Source organism: Trachinotus anak, unplaced genomic scaffold (assembly GCF_046630095.1).
Source record: "Trachinotus anak isolate AG129_WGS33_773 ecotype Australia unplaced genomic scaffold, CSIRO_AGI_Tana_v1 ptg000026l, whole genome shotgun sequence".
Classification (NCBI taxonomy): Eukaryota; Metazoa; Chordata; class Actinopteri; order Carangiformes; family Carangidae; genus Trachinotus; species Trachinotus anak.
Window position 1 is genome coordinate 13147332 of NW_027273877.1, and position 20277 is coordinate 13167608.

The following is a 20277-nucleotide window of genomic DNA, read 5'->3' on the forward strand; positions in this document are numbered from 1 at the left end:
AATTCTTGGGAGAAAACATGTAATAATTATCCACAAGGAACTGTAGTGTGAAGTTACGAATAAAAAAAAACTGAAGAAAAAAAGAATTGGATTCTTAATTGAGTCACTGCAAAAATATATTCTAGGCTGTTGCTAAAATACCCAGCATTCTGAGACACAGGACCAAAATATTCCCTTGTATGATCTAAACAGCAGCCAACCCCAGTTACAACAGGCCCACAGGTACAGTGGACACATAGATACTGTATATATTAAAAACATTTCACTACAGTAGCTTACAATTACATTCATGAATTACATTATTCATTGCTGGCATAAAGAAATGGTTTACATAAGGAGGAATGTCAAAAATAAAAATGCTCACTTTGTCAAAATTTTGATCCAAATAAAAATCACTCAACTTAAAAATGATATCAACAATTATGAGATACTAGGTAAAAGTCATTGTAGTCAAAATTATAATAATAATAAGGAGTTAAACTTGGTGAAGTATGAGATTTAAATAGTCAAAATGATGGTGGTACTAAGTAATAAGCTGTTGATGTAAAAGAACAATTTATGATGCTGGATCAAACTGAGAGATGACTTGATGATAATGTCACACCAAATTATGAGACACCAAGTCAAACATTTGTGTCTGGAGCAGAAATATAACTTTTAAATTAAAATATCACCAAGTAAAGATAATGACTTATGAAAAAACTCTACGTCAAAATTGAGATAAACAAGAAAATGAGAAAATAACATTAAAAAAGGAGAAAATAATAGAAAATAATATTTTCACAAAACAATCATTAGTAGCTTATGAATTTGAAAAAAGAAGAATTCCTTAGGCATGATGCTGACTTTAAAAAGTCAGTCAATTTTAACTTATTGTCTCAATCATGACTCAGTATCTCACTACTTTGACTTGAAAAATGTTTGTTTTTTTGTTTTCATATTTTGTTTTAATATCTCAGACTAATTATCTTATTTTTTAATCTAATATCCCATAATTTTGAGTCACCATGAGTTTAAAAGAAAAAAAAATCTATCATGCCTAATTTTTCATCAGATTTTTTTCCTTTCCCTGGCAGAAATGGGCCTCCATACCATAAATCTGAAGTTCAAATCAAGAAAAACAGGCACAAATCACATAAAATGCTGTTACAAAATATTTCCATCTTCATTATTGAAGCCACCCCACCCAGTCCTTCCAGCTGTACGTCCTCGTGGGGGGATGGAGGCCAGGGAGATGCGCAGCAGAGCGGACAAACCGTTTCCACATGAGAAGCCTGGCGGTGATGAAGCCTGGCAGAGCGATGTAGGCCTGGTCACCGTGTGAGTCCAACAGCTTCCACAGGAGGCATCTACGGCCGACGTGAGACGCTGCTTTGATGCTGGTGATGATTCATGGCAGTGGTCACATGGCAGGAATGTCCTTCATGTAGCTTTGGGTTAAACGGCTGTGACCATGCTGTGAGGATTTGTGTACAGTGTGTGGTCTTTAGGCACAGGTGGTGTCTCATCCTCCACCCTCCGTGTCCACTGCCAGTCTTCCTGCTGCTCAGAGCGCACTCCTGCTAAGAGCCCTTTGGCGTCTCTCTACGAGGGGCCGATGTGAGCTTAGAGTCAGGGGGGAGGTCAGTCAGTGAGGGGAGGGGCCAGGGGACAGTAGTGGTCATGGCTACAGGACTGCAGAACGCTTCATACACATGGATCAGTCAGTTCTCTGTGAGGAGACACAACAGAAAGACAGTAGGACACATCACTGTGTGTTGACTCCACAGCTGTCAGCGACACAGCTGTCAGACACATGTGCGACCTCTCACCTGGATACAAGTTAATAAGAGCAGAGTTCATGTGCCAGCACAGCCATGAGCTAAAAGAGGCGAACAGCTCTGGAGAACTGAGGGGAACAGCACAGCTGGTGATCAGTCTCCATGGAAACATCACTACATGCATTTTAAAATCCTCCTTCTTGTCTATAAAGCACTAAACGGTCCTGGGCTCAGACACATCTCAGCTCTACTTATACGATGTGAAGCATCAGACCCTCGGGTGATCTGGAACAGGTTCACTCACTGTTCCAAGAATCAGAACCAAGCAGAGTGAAGCAGCTTTGAGTGTCTCTGCTCCTCACCTGTGGAACAAGCTTCCTGAACACCTGAGATCTGCTGTCAGCTCATTTCCATCAGAGCTAAAACATCTGTTTGCTGCAGCTCACCAATAAATTACACACGCCACATCTGTTTAATCTTGTGCCGTGTTTTCAACATCTTCTATCACTGCAGCTCTTTATTTAAAATGGTGTAAGTTTCTTACCTGATTTTATGTAATTGTCACGTGACTTATTAAAATGTTTCTATTTATTCTAATTATTTTTTAAATGCTATTTCAATGTCTTCTTAACGTTCTGTTTTAATATATGTCCGTGCTTCTGTGAAGCACTTTGAATTGCCTTGTGTCTAAATAAACTTGCTTTGCCCATGAGCAACACCATTCATATTACACACAGCTTCCATCACCATGGCTACAGCTTTAAGATGGACTGTGTCCATGTTCACCTTCAGGTTTTAAGTTTGACCAAAATGGATTTTTGGGGGGAAACAGGAGCCCCGTACATAACATGTAGGAGTTCTTGTAACTAAAATGTTCTGACTTATAAATATTGATCACGTTAATATCCAAGGTGAGACTCTTTCCAGTCACTACTTTCCATCACAATTAACAGAAAATGAATAATAATTGCCTAATCAGGCCCAATTATATCTGACCCCAAAGACCATCTCTGAAGACACACAGGTTCCACATCTGCTGGTGGTCACAGCTGAGGCATGATGCAGCTTCAAACCCTGGCAAAAGCTGGTAAGTGAAGCTTGAGTTCATATTTCTAGTGAATATTTATCACTAGTGTTAAACATTTGGCCTGATGGGGTATCTATAAAAAGATTTTCAGAACATTCAGTTCAGAAAGTGTCAGTGCAGCCCCTCCTCATATTTAAAAGGAGCTGAGAGCAGTGTTTGTAGCATCTATGATCAAGGACAGAGCCTCAGAGGGAGCAGTGAGCGGCTGATACTCACATCTGGTCACCTTCCAGTCACCTCTGGATATCCTGAAGGACTCCTGTAAGGAAACACAGCGTCACGGTGGTCAAACACTCTACACGTCATATGAGACCTGCAGCCACTGTTGAGTCACATCAGGACACAGCTGGCTGCGTTCACAGGGGGGTTGTACAAATCGTGCAATGGGATGACGTTTGGTAAACGCTGCTGCAGCTGCCAACTTGTTGATGTGGGTTTGTCTGATGACGACGGGAGCAGAAAGCTGACGTACCAGTGAGGAGAGGCAGCACACGGTGCAAATACAACCACAATGAAGGCATCAAATGTACGTCTGATTCTTCTACGTCCTAGTTTGAACCCACTCTCTCCTCTGTCTCTCCAGCACTCACTCTCATCATTCAGCAAAGCACGCTCCATAACACACAGGCAGCAGGCAAAGGTCACGTCCACACAGTCAGCCACAAACAAGGTGTGTGTGTAACAACAGGCAGACAGCACATCAGCAGCAGCTCATCAAACAGAACACTGCATCTGGACGTGTAGTGTTCCCTCAGCCGATGGCACGTGCATGTTTGAAGATGCTGAGCCTCTGAAAGACACGTCACCTGCGTCCTCACTGTCTCGTCTGGCGTCTCTACAAGAACGGAGGTGACAGAAACTCCTGAGCGCTGTCAGACATGAAGACTTTCCACAGTCAAATGAACAGACTCAGAGAGTGGGCACCCATGAGCAGGTGAAGCTCCGTCATGCAGCGGCCTGCGTTGGGTGGAGGTGCCTGAATGAAGAGGAACCTCGAGCAGACGGCGAGGCTCCACCAGGTAGCGGGTGGGGACAAGGAGAAGCGTTCAAACTCAGATGGAGAGATCAGGTAGAAGCCTGGAGGAAGATGCAGGAGGTTTCTGAGAGGTGCAATCAAAACCCAGTGAGCATTTAGTGAAATCATGATGACGAACATCTTTTTTAGAAGAACAACTGGTGCAAAAACACTCTGTATTCTTATTGTTAAGACGGGATTACAGCAAGTAGACTGCACCGGGTCGAGGCTCATTTAAGACACTGTGGCCTCTGCTTTCACAGCACTGTGTGTGTGTGTGTGTGTGTGTGTGTGTGTGAGTGGTAACGACACTACAGGATTTGTCCCCACTACTTTCCATCTGAGCTACTGACATCAATACTCTAATCACAGTTCAACAAACAGTGTTTCGGAGCCACACTCTGCTGTCTGTGTTGGTCAGTTGTGCTGACTTGTTGTCCACACTGTGACAGTGGGGTTGTGAGATCCTGTGGATGATGTGGTGAAGTGTGTTACCAAGAGGTTGGACGAGTGTGTGTGTGGCTCTTTAATTTCAGACAGCAGCTCTCTTTGTCGTCAGCGGTGAACTCAGCTGATGAGCCACACTGGTTGTGTACTGGTTGACTGGGATCAACAACACTCAGACCAGTTCATTTAGTTTGTCCACTGGTGGAAAGAAGCTTCCAGGGACAGATGTGTGATGAAGATAAACCTCATCATCAGTCTGACTTTGACTCACTCCTCCTGTGGTTTCATGGCTCTTTGCAAACAACAAAAACGCTGCATCGCTGCCACCATGTGGACAAACAAGGTCATTTCATGTCCCATCACATTCCATTCCAAGAGAACTGACTGAGCTTCATGTTAAAATGCATCCACCAACGAAGAAGAACATAACACATGGACGACAAGAGATGGCAACAAGAAGGACAATAAACACCTGTCCACCATTAAAGCTCCTCTGACTTCATCCTCCCTCAAATCACTGAGCACTGCTGCAGACCCCCACCCTTCATTCACCTGATGGAGGGATGATGGATGGATGACAGCTGTTGCTAGGAAACCTCAGCTACATGAAGTCAGGTCAGTGGTTGCAGAGATGAATCAGTCTGTGGTTATAATGTGTCAGATCACCAGGAAACCTCTGTACAGGTGGTCTGGACCAGCTCTCCGTTTAAAGGGTCTGACCCTTCAGCTTTGTAGGACTCTTATCCCGTCAATAGATTCTGTGGCTATTAAGCTGGTGGTGAGGAGACTCACCGAGCTTCTAACTGCCTTCCTCTGGGCATCTACCCTGCTGCCTCTCATCCTGCACCTAGTTGAGTCGCCCTATTGAACTAAATACAGATATCAGCCACGTCCGTTAACAGCAGCTCTCCTCTAAAGGATCTGTGCACTTGTTCTGGTGCTAGGATATAATTTAGTGGCTCTGTAAGCCCCAAGGATCTGTTGTATTTATTTTGGTTGAAGTAACCTTTAAGAACCACCTGTTTTTATTTGAACACTCAGTCTATATTTACTTATGTTAATTGATTTCAAAGAATATATAACCTATTCATCTAAATTAATATTGCCAAAATGAGCTGGGGCTGGTTGGCTTACAAATGACTTTTAGAGGGAGATGGATGAAGTGAAAGCCTGGCCAGGGTGTCTATCCTCTGTCAGCGGCCGGTCCCAAGACATCAGAGTCCCTCGACTCTGCACAAAGTCCAGACTTCCTCTTTAGAAGTATCAGTTTCTTCTTGGCCGCACAAGAAGAAATCCAGTTTGTCGTCCACAGCTGGTTGGCAGGTTCTTTTCTCTTGCTTGTCCTCTGGTGATCTATTGTCAGCTGTAGAGTCTCTGTGATCTCTTGTGAGTCATCTTAAGGCTTGTAGACTCCGTCTCCTGTGTAGCTGTCTGAGGAGGGAACTTCGTCGATGGTGAGTAATTCACAGACTTGAAGTTGGTGTTTGTGCTAAAAGGTGTTTCATCAGTCCATAACCAGTTCCAACCAGATCGTATCATACTTAGTTACAGCAGTAGCACATCTTGAAATCAACAGTCAGTGATCTTTCTTCATAATCCAACTGCCTCGCTGTTACAAATCATTCCTTCACCGATGTAATACATTTCTTTCTAATAAATGTAAAAAAGTGCATTTAAAGCTTTTCAAATCACAGTGTTTTACTATTGAATCCCAATCATTCACTTTTTAATCATTTCATATGTTCACAGTCATCATCACACTCTCTTCCTTATACTGTCATGTTCACATGACTCACACTTCCCCTTTTCTGACCTACTGAGCCCCAAGAGGATTTTCCAGTTCAGGGACGTCTCAACATGTCACATATCTAATTTTTTATGATTTAAATCATTCCTTTATATTGCTTCCATTACACATTTCTTATTGATATTTATTTACAGCATAATCATTCAAATAGAACTCTGTGTCTCACTGTTCAGTTCATGATGTTGGTCCCTTTAAGTTGATGTCAGGAGCTCTGAGATCTCAACCCTTCTGGACAAATGAGACTCGTTAGTGAAATAATGAGACAGGTTAGTGATGTATAAGATAACGTGATGTGTTGTTACAACAGTTTGTTCATTGATCTGTTTGTTCATTAAATAAACTGTATACATGGTGTGAAAGAAGGTATTTCCATGACTGGAAGACAAATAGTAACGGCCACTTTCCCTCATATTCATTCAGGAAGGAGCTGAAATCTTTGTCCAGGGAGTCTCATCTGATTCTTTCAGGGTTTACCACTGACTTTAGGTGTTTGTTTTTGTGTAGATTGTTGTGTATAACAGTTGACAAGATGGTGTTTTTTTTGTTTTTTTCACCAATGCTTTATTTCAAGCTGAATCGAGAGCTTTTATTCTGAAAAGTTTCACAAAAGTTCAGGTTCTGTGGTTCTCTTGACAGAGCTCTGAAACAGACACCAGTTCAGTAAAACCTTCAGACTGACATGTGACTGTGGCCACGACGCCACACGTGAACAAGAACAAAGTGTGTGTGTGTGTGTGTGTGTGTGTGTGTGTGTGTGTCTTGAGCAGCTTGTTTGTCCTGACTATTTTGTGTGTGAGCTCACAGTCAGTGTTACTGGTTTCCCTCTCAGACTGACTGAAGTCCTGAAGATGAGTGATTGTGTGGAGGAAGAGGAGGACAGAGCAGAGTCTCCAGGACCCAGCTGTCTGTCTGTGAAGAGTCACTGGTCCAAAGGTGATCCTCCAAACTTCAGTCCTGAACCTGGACCCTCAGACTCACAGTAAGAGACCTGCTACAAACCTGTGAACCTCCAAACTGTCTCTGTAACAGTGTTCAGTGTGTTGAGCTCCTGCAGTGATGTCACTTCCTGTAACAGCTGCCATAGTTTTTTTTTTTTTTTAAACTTTCAAATCAAGATACAAACAAACAAGGTAGTTTTGCTGCTTCACAGGAAAAACTGAGGTTGAGCAGAAGCACATTAAAAAAATAAAGTCAAAGTTTCAGAGAAAAAAAAACAGAAGTACATGAAAAGATTAAGAAGAAGATTCATTGAAATATATCAAGAGAATAAACTAACTTCAGGGCTTTCTTATCATCCTTTATCAGCTTCAGAGACTTGCATAATGATTTAAATTCATTCAGCCAATGATTCATACATGGTTTGGTTTTAAAGTACCTGCATTTGTAAATGATCCTCTTGGACTGTGTCCAGCTCCACATGTCGCTCCAGAAAGACTGATCCACAGTGGAAGAATAAATGTTCCAAGCTTTCAGTCTCATTTTCACAGAACACACAGTTCTTCACATCAAGATTAAACCTCAGTCTTCACAACTTGTTTGTTGGGTAAATCTCATTTAAGATTTTAAAGTTCACCTCTTTCACTTCAGGAGGGAGAGGAAGTGAAATATATCTTCTCCTTATCACCTTCACCTCCTCAATCTCAAATCCCCTCAGTATAGAATTTCTTTTAACTGGGCTGTGGTAGCATTCCTATAACAGACTGACATTTATTTCTCCATTTGGACTTAAATGAACTTTATTTATAGTTTGGATCATTGTCGGTGATATGGGGAAGGAGAGAGCTGGTAAATCAGTCTGGACAAACTCTCCATCTTTGTGAACAAAATCCTCCCAGACATGCTGACATCTCTCTGTAGCCATCTGTGAAGAACTGTCTGACACTTTTCCATATTGTTACAGATATTCCTCTTTTCACTCATAATTCTGTCTCTACAAACAACAGTTCCTAAAGATTTCCCCTCCTTCTGAACCTGTATATTACATGCTGACTGCAGGGGGCGCTCCTGCAGTGTCATTATTTCACATTTATTGATGTTGAACCATGGACCTGATGCTTTGGAGAACTGATTGACTGCAAAGCTAAAGGATCTGATTTTCATTTTATAAGAACAAAGTTGGGTCATCCACCAGCTGACTTACAGTGCATCCAGAAAGTATTCACAGCGCTTCACTTTTTCCACAGTTTGTTATGTTACAGCCTTATTCCAAAATTGATTAAAAATCATTTTTTACCTCAAAATTCTACACACAATACCCCATAATAACAAAGTGAAAAAAGTTTGCTTGAAATTTTTGCAAATATTTAAAAAATAAAAAACAAAAAAATCACACATACATAAGTATTCACAGCCTTTTCCACGATACTCAGAATTGAGCTCAGGTGTATCCTGTTTCCACTGATCATCCTTCAGATGTTTCGACAACTTGATTGGAGTCCAACTGGGGTAAATTAATTTGATTGGACATGATTTGTAAAGGCACACACCTGTCTATATAAGGTCCCATAGTTAACAGTGCATGTCAGAGCACAAACCAAGCCATGAAGTCCAAGGAATTGTCTGTAGACCTCCGAGATAGGATTGTATCGAGGCACAGATCTGTGGAAGGGTACAGAAAAATTTCTGCAGCATTTAAGGTACCAGTGAACACAGAGGCCTCCATCTTCCGTAAATTGAAGACGTTTGGAACCACTAGGACTCTTCCTAGAGCTGGCCGCCCGGCCAATCTGAGCGAACGGGGCAGAAGGGTCTTAGTCAGGGAGGTAACCAAGAACCTGATGGCCACTCTGACAGTGCTCCTCTGTGGAGAGAGGAGAACCTTCCAGAAGGACAACCACTTCTCCAGCACTCCACCAATCTCCACCAATCAGGCCTGTATGGTAGAGTGGCCAGACGGAAGCCACTCCTCAGTAAAAGGCACATGACAGTCGGCTGGAGTTTGCCAAAAGGCACCTGAAGGGCTCTCAGACCATGAGAAACAAAATTGTCTGGTCTGATGAAACAAAGATTGAACTCTTTGGCCTGAATGCCAAGCGTCATGTCTGGAGGAAACCAGGCACCGCTCATCACCTGGTCAATACCATCCCTACAGTTAAGCATGGTGGTGGCAACATCATGCTGTGGGCTGGGCTGGACCTTGGACTGGGGTGAAGGTTCATCTTCCAACAGGACAACGACCCTAAGCACACAGCCAAGATAACAAAGGAGTGGCTTCAGGACAACTCTGTGAATATCCTTGAGTGTCCCAGCCAGAGCCCAGACTCTAACCCAATTGAACATCTCTGGAGAGATCTGAAAATGGCTGTGCACTGACGCTCCCCATCCAACCTGATGGAGCTTGAGAGGTTCTGAAAAGAAGAATGGGAGAAACTACCCAAAAATAGGTGTGCCAAGCTTGTAGCATCATACTCAAAAAGACTTGAGGCTATAATTGCTGCCAAAGGTGCGTCAACAAAGTATTGAGCAAAGGCTGTGAATACTCATGTACATGTTATATTTTTGTTTTTGATTTTTCATAATTTTGAAAATGTTTCAAGCAAACTTTTTTCACTTTGTCATTATGGGGTATTGTGTGTTGAATTTTGAAGGAAAAAATGAATTTAATCCATTTTGGAATAAGGCTGTAACATAACAAAATGTGGAAAAAGTGAAGCACTGTGAATACTTTCCGGATGCTGAATATTATCTCAGAATATTATCACTCACCAACCAGTGATCATTTCTCAATTTGCTTCCTCCATGAGGCTTAAACCATGTGGAAATATTAACCCCCCAATTTAAACTTCTCTAAACATCAGATAAATTATTATCTGTCATAAAACTTTAAACAATGTTCTTACACTGCATTACTGACACTGGAGGGCAGCTGTCAACCAGCTCATTTGGAGTCATGTTCCAGTCTCCTGGGGAAGAAGTGTCGTCTCTACAGGCCCTCTGGATCTTTACCACCAGCTCTGTTGTCTGTAGCGTATGAAAGAAAATCTGTCTCAGCAGAGTTTGTTAAGTCTATGAATTTCTGCCACTGGTTTTGTTTTGCATTGCAATTATGGATTTGAATTTTTTAAAAGTGAATTCAACTCATGAGATTTTCAATAAATGTAACTAAATTCAGAAAAAAAAATTCAAACTTGGAAAAAAAATCTAATTTCACAATGACTCTTTCATCAGAGAAGTGATCACTGATCGATGTGATATGAATAAAAATATGTTTGTGTTTGCAGAGGTCAGAACCACAGACTGAGAGCAGAGTCTCCAGGATCCAGCTCTCTGTCTGTCAAGAGTGACTGGTCCAAAGAATTTATTCCTCCAGTCTTCAGTCCTGAACCTGGACCCTCAGACTCACAGTAAGAGACAGTTTCTACTGTAAACTGAGCTGAAGATGATTCAGTTATTAGACATATTTGACTGTGACATGTTAGTGATGAAGACATGTCTTCACAGAGGGAGGAAGAGGAGTGGTGTCACTGTGGAGGAGCAGCTGTCCTGCTGTGCTCTGTGTCAGGACGTCCTGAAGGATCCAGTCTCTACCAGCTGTGGACACTGGTTCTGCAGACAGTGCTTCACCTCATACTGGGACCAATCTGGGTCTTCAGGAGACCCCTCCTGTCCCCAGTGTGGACAAAGACCCAGAACCAGACCTGGACTGCAGAGCAGCACTGTACAAAGTGAGACTGAACATGTGTCTGCTGATGTCTTCATGTCTGAAACCAGGACCTGTTGTTTTCTCCAGTGTCAGTTGTTCTAGCACACAGCACTGACATTTCAGATGATTCTAAAAAGCACAACATTAAAAAGCTTTTCTTTGCTGCTCTTTAGTTTTTCTGTAGCTGATGAAAATAATCAACAGATTCTCCGATTCTCTGTCTTCAGTCTGACATTGTCTCTTCTCTTTCAGCAGATAGTGGTCTGCAGGAGGTTTTAGATCAACATAAGATCAGTCTGAGGAGCAGATGTGAACGTGTGACTGAAGGAAGTGATGGAACAGGAAGTGGAACCCTCCTCAACAGGATCTACACTGAGCTCTACATCACAGAGGGACGGAGTGAAGAGGTTAATACCCAACATGAGGTGAGGCAGCTGGAGACAGCTTCCAAGATGAAGACCCTCCATGATGCTCCAATCAAGTGCCACGAAATCTTTAAAGCCTTACCTGAGCAAAAGAGACACATCAGAGTGGTTCTGACCAACGGTGTCGCTGGAATTGGAAAAACCTTCTCAGTGCAGAAGTTCAGTCTGGACTGGGCAGAGGGCTTGGAGAACCAAGATGTCAGTCTGCTGGTTCTGCTTTCGTTCAGGGAGCTGAACCTGATCAGAGAGCAGCAGTACAGTCTTCTCAGGCTGCTCCATGTTTTCCATCCAACATTACAGAAGGTCACAGCAGAGCAGCTGGCTGTCTGCAAAGTTCTGTTCATCTTGGACGGCCTGGATGAAAGCAGACTTTCACTGGATTTCACCAACAGGGAGGTTGTGTCTGATGTCACACAGACGTCATCAGTCAACCTGCTGCTGACAAACCTCATCCAGGGGAACCTGCTTCCCTCGGCTCTGGTCTGGATCACTTCCAGACCTGCAGCAGCCAATCAGATCCCTCCTACATGTGTTGACAGGGTAACAGAGGTACGAGGCTTCACTGACGACCAGAAGGAGGAGTACTTCAGGAGGAGATCCAGTGATGAAGAGCTGTCCAACAGAACCATCTCACACATCAAGAAGTCCAGGAGCCTCCACATCATGTGTCAAGTCCCAGTCTTCTGCTGGATCACTGCTACAGTTCTGGAGCACATGTTGACGACAGAGCAGAGCGGAGAGCTGCCCCAGACCCTGACTGACCTGTTCTCACACTTCCTGCTGGTTCAGACAAAGAGGAAGAAGCTCAAGTATGATGAGGGACATGAGACGAGTCCACAGGAGCTGATGGAGGCTGACAGGAAAGTTCTTCTGAAGCTGGGGAGGCTGGCGTTTGAACATCTGGAGAAAGGAAACATCATGTTCTACCAAGAAGACCTGGAGCAGTGTGGTCTGGATGTCACAGAGGCCTCGGTGTACTCAGGACTCTGTACTGAGATCTTCAAAAGAGAGAGTGTGATCTTCCAGAAAACAGTCTACTGCTTTGTTCATCTGAGCATTCAGGAGTTTCTGGCTGCAGTCTACATGTTCCACTGTTACACCAACAGGAACACAGAGGTCCTGGAGAACTTCCTGGGAGAAGACTACAAACACAGAGACTCAACCTCAAAGTCTGTTTTGGAGAAGATTTCTCAATTTTTTGGAAACCATGATAGTCATCATCTACCTCTGGTTGACTTCCTGAGGGCAGCCATGGAGAAATCCCTCAGAAGTAAAACTGGTCACCTGGACCTGTTTGTTCGCTTCCTTCATGGCCTCTCTCTGGAGTCCAACCAGAGACTCTTAGGAGGTCTGCTGGGTCAGACAGAGAATAGTCCAGAAACCATCCAGAGAGCCATCAACAACCTGAAGGAGATGAACAGTGATGAAATCTCTCCTGACAGAAGCATCAACATCTTTCACTGTCTGATGGAGATGAAGGACCACTCAGTTCATCAGGAGATCCAAGAGTTCCTGAAGTCAGAGACCAGATCAGAGCAGAAACTCTCTGAGATCCACTGCTCAGCTCTGGCCTACATGCTGCAGATGTCAGAGGAGGTTCTGGATGAGTTGGACCTGGAGAAGTACAACACATCAGAGGAGGGACGACTGAGACTGATCCCAGCTGTGAGGAACTGCAGGAAGGCTCAGTGAGTCCATGATCAATATAATTATCAATAAGTAGATTAGATCAGTAGTTGAGTAAAATTCAGATAAACATAGTTTTCATTTATTCTGATTATTCTCAGTTTTACTGTGATTTTTTCTGGAGGTGTTGTAAAATGTAGATGTTTCAGTTGGTTGTGATTGTTGCTGTTAAATTCATAAAAACACTTGTTTTGTTTATTTGAAATAATTGTTTGATGCTTCATTGATTTGTTAATGTTCTGATTTTTGATTGGTTTACAGTTTCAAATGAGGAGAATCTTATTTCACTGTAGAGCTGCACACACAGACATAAACACACTTCCAGGTTGTAACTGTAGAGTCCACTAAGTGTTGATCACTAGTGTTTTACTGAGGACAGTTTGTTCATGGATCAACGTGGGCGCTGCCACTGATTCACCACAATGAGCCAGATGTGTTTTATGCAGTGGTGTGTGTTGACTTCTACAGAGAGGCAGCAGAGCCAAGCAATCTGGAGTCAGTTTAAAAACAGTGGAGAATAAAACTGTTTTTCTGAACAAGATTCTGACTCTGGATCAAATCATATGATGGAAGCAGAAATGTAACATCATTTTCCCTCCTTCATCTGCACAACAAAGATTCCCATGAAACTCTGCAGGTCTGAGAGAGAGTGATGAGAATTATTGTTTCACGTCAAACACAATCAGATCAGTGAGCTGAGCCACAGATGTGAAGAGCAGATGTTCATCACATCATCATCTTTTCTCATCAGATGCATTTTAACTTCAGTGTCTTTCATTACAAACTGTCTGATTTTATTCTAACACATTTTATATTTTCTCTCATCACAGACTTGTTGGTTGTGGACTCTCAGAGACTCACTGTGAAGTTGTGTCCTCAGCTCTGAAGTCCAACCCCTCCCATCTGACACACCTGGACTTGAGTGACAACGACCTGAAGGATTCAGGAGTGAAGCAGCTGTGTGCTGGACTGGAGAGTCCAAACTGTAGACTGGAGACTCTGAGGTCAGTTCACTGACTGGAGCTGTTGTAGTTTTATATTCAGTTCAAATCTGTGAAGTTCCAGTTTTTCATTGGTTGGTTAATTTTCAGGATTTCTGTGTGAGGATTTAAAAAATCAGCCAGTGAAGAGAAAGAAGGAAGATGAGACCAGGAGCAGAGTGGTGATGGGGAGGGTCAGGAGAATCCCCGGGGGCCGTTTGGGGACCGGGGCCGGACTGATTATTGTGTAGACTAATAATATTGTGTTATATAAAAGTGGTCTACCTCGCTGCACCATCCTGCAGCCTGAACTGAGCCTCGCAGCCTCTTGTCTCTCCCAGCACGTCAGACGCTACCAAGTCTATATTTGCAGTAGGGGGGTAAATGAGTGGTGTTTTTTCAGCAGGAAGCTCTGAACGTTACCTGAAGGTGAACTGGTTGTTGCTGCAGGTCACAGAATCTGACGGCTCACAGAATGGGCTGTAACACCGGTGGTAGACTGAGGCCGAGCACTCGTCCTCCTCAAGTTCTCAACAGTGACACACGTTCTTCTTTAAAGATGTGGACACAGAGAAATCTTTTCCCTCCTCCTGTAAATGTGACATTGTGCAGTTGTTTGGTGACTTTGGAACATTGAAGCTGCTCCACCATGTTTTTTCTGAACAGTGTGACTGAGTTCTCACTGTTTGTTCACGTCCTCAGTGTTTTGTTTCTGTGCTGATGTCTGTAGTGTCAGAGAGGGAACAGACTAAACAGACGTGAATCCTCTGATTCTCCTCTGATCACAGACTGAACTGAGGTCAGCAGCAGCTGATCAACCTGTGTTCACATCAACAGCTGTATGAATGTTGTGCTGACATTTGGATGATGTGTGTAGAAGGCTGACATGATGAAGATCCACAATAACAGAAGGACAAAGTCACTCTACTCATTTTAGACAAAGATCATTGATCAGGACAAATCTGATTGATTGTCAATCATTGATAGACATCTTTGTTTCTTTATTCAGATTGAAGAATTGCAGGTTGTCAGAGATCAGCTGTTCTTCTCTGGGCTCAGCTCTGAAGTCCAACCCCTCCCATCTGAGAGAACTGGACCTGAGTGAAAACAAGGACCTGCAGGATCCTGGAGTGAAGGGTCTGTGTGGTTTTCTGCAGAGTCCAGACTGTAGACTGGAGACTCTGAGGTCAGTTCACTGTTGTAGATCTTATATCTTGAATCCACAGCTGATGAAGCTTCACACACAAGTTGAATCCATTGACTGTGAATGAATGAATGACATTGTAAATAGTTGTTGTCTCATGTTTCCAGTTGTTCTTCTCTCAGACTGAGAATGATTCTTCAGTTTCAGCTCATTTCACTCACTTGTCATGAATAATGTCTGTTCACTTCAGTTCAACCTTCACAGCTCACACACTTGTATTTCTCTCAGTCAGAGGACTCATGTTTTCTAAATCCACTGGAGAAAATGTCCAGTGTTAGTTGTTCAAGTCAATTCATTTTTATCACAACAACATACACAAGATCCTCACAACTAATATTTGTCCAAAAAAAGTGAAGAAACAATCTTCTTTTTTCAGTAGATTTCAGTGAAGTGTCAGGACTAATGTCTGTTTGATCAAACTGTGTGTGTATGATTTCATCTGTAACACAACACACACAACTGTTGTGTTGACAGTGTTGTGTTGTACTGACATGATGAAGATCCACAATAACAGAAGGACAAAGTCACTCTACTCATTTTAGGCAAAGATCATTGATCAGGAAAAATCTGATTGATTATCAATCACTGATCAACATCTTTGATTCTTTATTCAGATTGATCAGCTGCAGTTTGTCAGAGATCAGCTGTTCTTCTCTGGGCTCAGCTCTGAAGTCCAACCCCTCCCATCTGAGAGAACTGGACCTGAGCTGGAACCAGGACCTGCAGGATCCAGGAGTGAAGGGTCTGTGTGGTTTTCTGCAGAGTCCAGACTGTAGACTGGAGACTCTGAGGTCAGACTCCATGTTTTCTTTCTGTGCTGAGATAAATGTGATGTGAAAGTTGTGTTGACACTGAGCTGCAGACATGAGGCTGATATTATACTGATCCACACTGAGGATCTTCATGGTAAAGTCTGTTTTCTTCTTCTCTGCTTTTAGTCCAGTGACTGTTTCTCTTCAACTTTCACCTCATGACTTTTTAAAACACCAACAGAAACACATTGAATCTGTCAGACAATAACTGATCTATAATCAATAGCTGATGGTCCCAACACTTTTATAAGGCTCTGTGATGTTTGTACTGACTCCAATATTCAAAGCCAAGTTGTCATAGCAACAGGTTGTTTCATCACTTTAAATCCTGTAGGTTTGACTGTGTTAAATATTTGAGCTCAGTCACCAGGTGTCTGTGTCTCTGCCGTTCCATCAACTAGTGAATTTAATATATATTTCTATACATTTGTTCTCATGTCTCCAAACTTCAGCCTGACATGTTTGTTGTCTTTGAAAACTTGAGGATGTTTAGTAGAATCTGTACAACATGAGTTTGTATAGATGGAGCCACAGGTGGAGCTGGCAGAGTTGAAGAGGTGGAGTCACTACGTCTTTATTGAAGCAGCAGCATGTTGTCATGAATATTAATGAGAGCTGTTTTTACTTTGTCTGTTTGACTCTTTGTGGTTTCAAGCAGGAACTTTGTCTCCTAAACTCACATCTTTGATTCTTTATTCAGATTGAGGAGCTGCAGTTTGTCAGAGATCAGCTGTTCCTCTCTGGGCTCAGCTCTGAAGTCCAACCCCTCCCATCTGAGAGAAATGGACCTCAGTGAAAACCAGAACCTGAAGGGTCCAGGAGTGAAGGGTCTGTGTGGTTTTCTGCAGAGTCCAGACTGTAGACTGGAGACTCTGAGGTCAGTTCACTGTTGTAGATCTTATATCTTGAATCCACAGCTAATGAAGCTTCACACACAAGTTGAATCCATTGACTGTGAATGAATGAATGACATTGTAAATAGTTGTTGTCTCATGTTTCCAGTTGTTCTTCTCTCAGACTGAGAATGATTCTTCAGTTTCAGCTCATTTCACTCACTTGTCATGAATAATGTCTGTTCACTTCAGTTCAACCTTCACAGCTCACACACTCGTATTTCTCTCAGTCAGAGGACTCATGTTTTCTAAATCCACTGGAGAAAATGTCCAGGGTTAGTTGTTCAAGTCAATTCATTTTTATCACAACAACATCCACAAGATCCTCACAACTAATATTTGTCCAAAGAAAGTGAAGAAACAATCTTCTTTTTTTCAGCAGATTTAAGTGAAGTGTCAGGACTAATGTCTGTTTGATCAAACTGTGTGTGTGTTTTCATCTGTAACACAACACACACAACTGTTGTGTTGACAATGTTGTGTTGTACTGACATGATGAAGATCCACAATAACAGAAGGACAAAGTCACTCTACTCATTTTAGACAAAGATCATTGATCAGGACAAATCTGATTGATTATCAGTCATTGATCTACATCTTTGATTCTTTATTCAGATTGATCAGCTGCAGGTTGTCAGAGATCAGCTGTTCTTCTCTGGGCTCAGCTCTAAAGTCCAACCCCTCCCATCTGAGAGAACTGGACCTGAGTGGAAACCACCTGCAGGATCCAGGAGTGAAGGGTCTGTGTGGTTTTCTGCAGAGTCCAGACTGTAGACTGGAGACTCTGAGGTCAGACTCCATGTTTTCTCTCTGTGCTGAGATGAATGTGATGTGAAAGTTGTGTTGACACTGAGCTGCAGACATGAGGCTGATATTATACTGATCCACACTGAGGATCTTCATGGTAAAGTCTGTTTTCTTCTTCTCTGCTTTTAGTCCAGTGGCTGTTTCTCTACAACTATAAGGCTCTGTGATGCTTGTACTGACTCCAATATTCAAAGCCAAGTTGTCATAGCAACAGGTTGTTTCATCACTTTAAATCCTGTAGGTTTGACTGTGTTAAATATTTGAGCTCAGTCACCAGGTGTCTGTGTCTCTGCCGTTCCATCAACTAGTTAATTTAATATATATTTCTATACATTTGTTCTCATGTCTCCAAACTTCAGCCTGACATGTTTGTTGTCTTTGAAAACTTGAGGATCTTTAGTAGAATCTGCACAACATGAGTTTGTATAGATGGAGCCACAGGTGGAGCTGGCAGAGTTGAAGAGGTGGAGTCACTACGTCTTTATTGAAGCAGCAGCATGTTGTCATGAATATTAATGAGAGCTGTTTTTACTTTGTCTGTTTGACTCTTTGTGGTTTCAAGCAGGAACTTTGTCTCCTAAACTCACATCTTTGATTCTTTATTCAGATTGAGGAACTGCAGGTTGTCAGAGATCAGCTGTTCTTCTCTGGTCTCAGCTCTGAAGTCCAACCCCTCCCATCTGAGAGAACTGGACTTGAGACTCAACAACCTGCGGTATTCAGACCTGAAGGATCTCCGTGGTCTCGTGGAGAGTCCAGACTGTAGACTGGAGACTCTGAGGTCAGTAGAGGGGCGGAGTCAGTCCATGCTGCTCTCAGCAGTATTGTACTAAACACAGTTAGTATCAGAGCAAAGATCCAGTGTTTCCTGTGAACCTCCAACCTCCTCAGTGGCTGCTTTCCTCAGTGAAGCTGTGAGAGGAGAACGGGGACAGGCTTCAGGATTGGACAGAAAGACAGAGAGAGAGACAACAGTCAGCCAATCAGAGCAGCCAGAAGCTTGTTGTGATCATGTGTGTGAGTTGATGTGAAGACGACTGTTGTTGTTGTGTTGTTGTGTACAGGAAATAAAGCTGATTCCAGCTGACAGCCTCACAGATGGACAGAGACAGTGTCCTCATTCATCAAACTGTCCAATCTGATCTGAGACTGTTTGTTCTCTGGTTTCAACACTAAACAGCTGATCAGTTTCATCTGTGTCACAGCTCTGAGATCAGTGTGATGGAGCCTGACAGTCCCTGGCTCTTAGTGACAGCCTCCATGTTCAGTCAGGTGATGTTTCAGAAGCAGCTCACATGTTGATCAACACACAGAGACTCTGTGTTTAAAGTGACATCAGCTGACAGGTAACAGGAGTGAATCCATCACTGACCTGTTGCTGACTCAGCACTTTGTTTCCACTGTGGACTGAGTGAAATGTGCAGAGTGAACAGATTTGATGCTGAACGTCTCTGCAGGTCTGTGAGCTTCCAGCTCAGTGTGTTCACTCCAACACGTTAACATGAGAGCTGAGAGGAAGCAGCTGCTGCACATCTGGTCTGAACAGGACTGAAGTCCCTGCTGCATCACTGACTGATGAAGTGAGACTCTGTAAACACTGATTCATCTCCTCTGCTTTCTTCTTCTCTACACAGATGTTTGTGGTGAGAGTGGAGAGGAGAGCTTGATCCAGCAGTGACTGACAGAGGAACCAGAAGAAGTGGAGATAACTCTCAGTGCTGCAGTCTGAACTGATCTGAGAACAGCTCCACTGTCACACACAGAGTCCAGTCCACCATCATCCCTGTGTGTTCCTCTGGATCTGACAGAGCATCATCAGTGTCTCTGGACTTAAAGCTCATCAAGTTCAGCTCTGAACAGTTTCATTGTTGAGCTTCACAAAGAGGGAATTTCACAGTAAAATGACTTGAACTCTGAAGATTAGTTTGACTCAGACTTTGAAGCCTCATGTTCTTCAGCTGAACTTTACAAGATATTATTGTACAGGAGGAACATGTTGTTTTTATCCTCCATTTTATTGATGTATTCAATAATACACTGTAGAAGATATAGTAAATTATCATATTCATAATGTTGGATATGCTAAATATTTGTAACCAGCCCCTGCAGTGAACAGAAACCAAAAAAGATTTTTACTCCAGTAGAAGTTAAAATATTTTAAGATGAAAGTAAAAAGTAAGTTAAAGTTCAAATCTACTCATTATGTTACTGTTACATTTTCATAGTATTGTATTGTTATTGCACATTTACTGCTTCTCTTAAGCCTGTTGAGATATGAGGTTTTTAGCCATATCTCCCAGCCTTTTTATATGAGCATGTCTATATATCTTAATGATAAGTCAACAAGTATCATTGGTTTAATTCATCATTAATTAACAGTACTTTAAATCCTTCTGTGTGGTAAATAATGTTTTTATATTTACTTCCTGTTCTTTATAGCCTTATATTTGACTGGTGTTTAGTTCTGCCGTTTGTAGCAGAATAATAATTCAGTGTAAATTCAAATGTAGTTAAACTTTCACCGACACAGTGAGGGGGGCAGTAGAGTTTCAGGAGCCAGAACAACCTCCACCAATCAGAGGTTTAGTTCAGCCTGAGAGGTAAAACCCAGGGATGGTGAGAGCATCATCATCTTCATCAGCTCCTCTCTTCTCTCATTGGCTGTCATTCACAGCTGATCCACAGAAATACTCTGGGCTTTGTTTACTAGAG

The 20277-nt window shown here is 42.5% G+C and overlaps 1 protein-coding gene across 1 annotated transcript in view; it reads left to right on the forward strand.

Annotated features, from left to right (window-relative positions):
- Positions 1-19483, forward strand: part of LOC139609602 (protein NLRC3-like) — an 80119-nt gene extending 60636 nt beyond the window's left edge. Inside the window, exons 13-15 of the mRNA XM_071464425.1 lie at positions 17374-17547; positions 18173-18346; positions 19200-19483. Of these exons, the coding sequence (XP_071320526.1) occupies positions 17374-17547; positions 18173-18346; positions 19200-19212 (361 nt within the window). The 3' untranslated portion in view covers positions 19213-19483. The remainder of the gene's footprint in view (positions 1-17373; positions 17548-18172; positions 18347-19199) is intronic.
- The last annotated feature ends 794 nt before the right edge of the window (positions 19484-20277 follow it).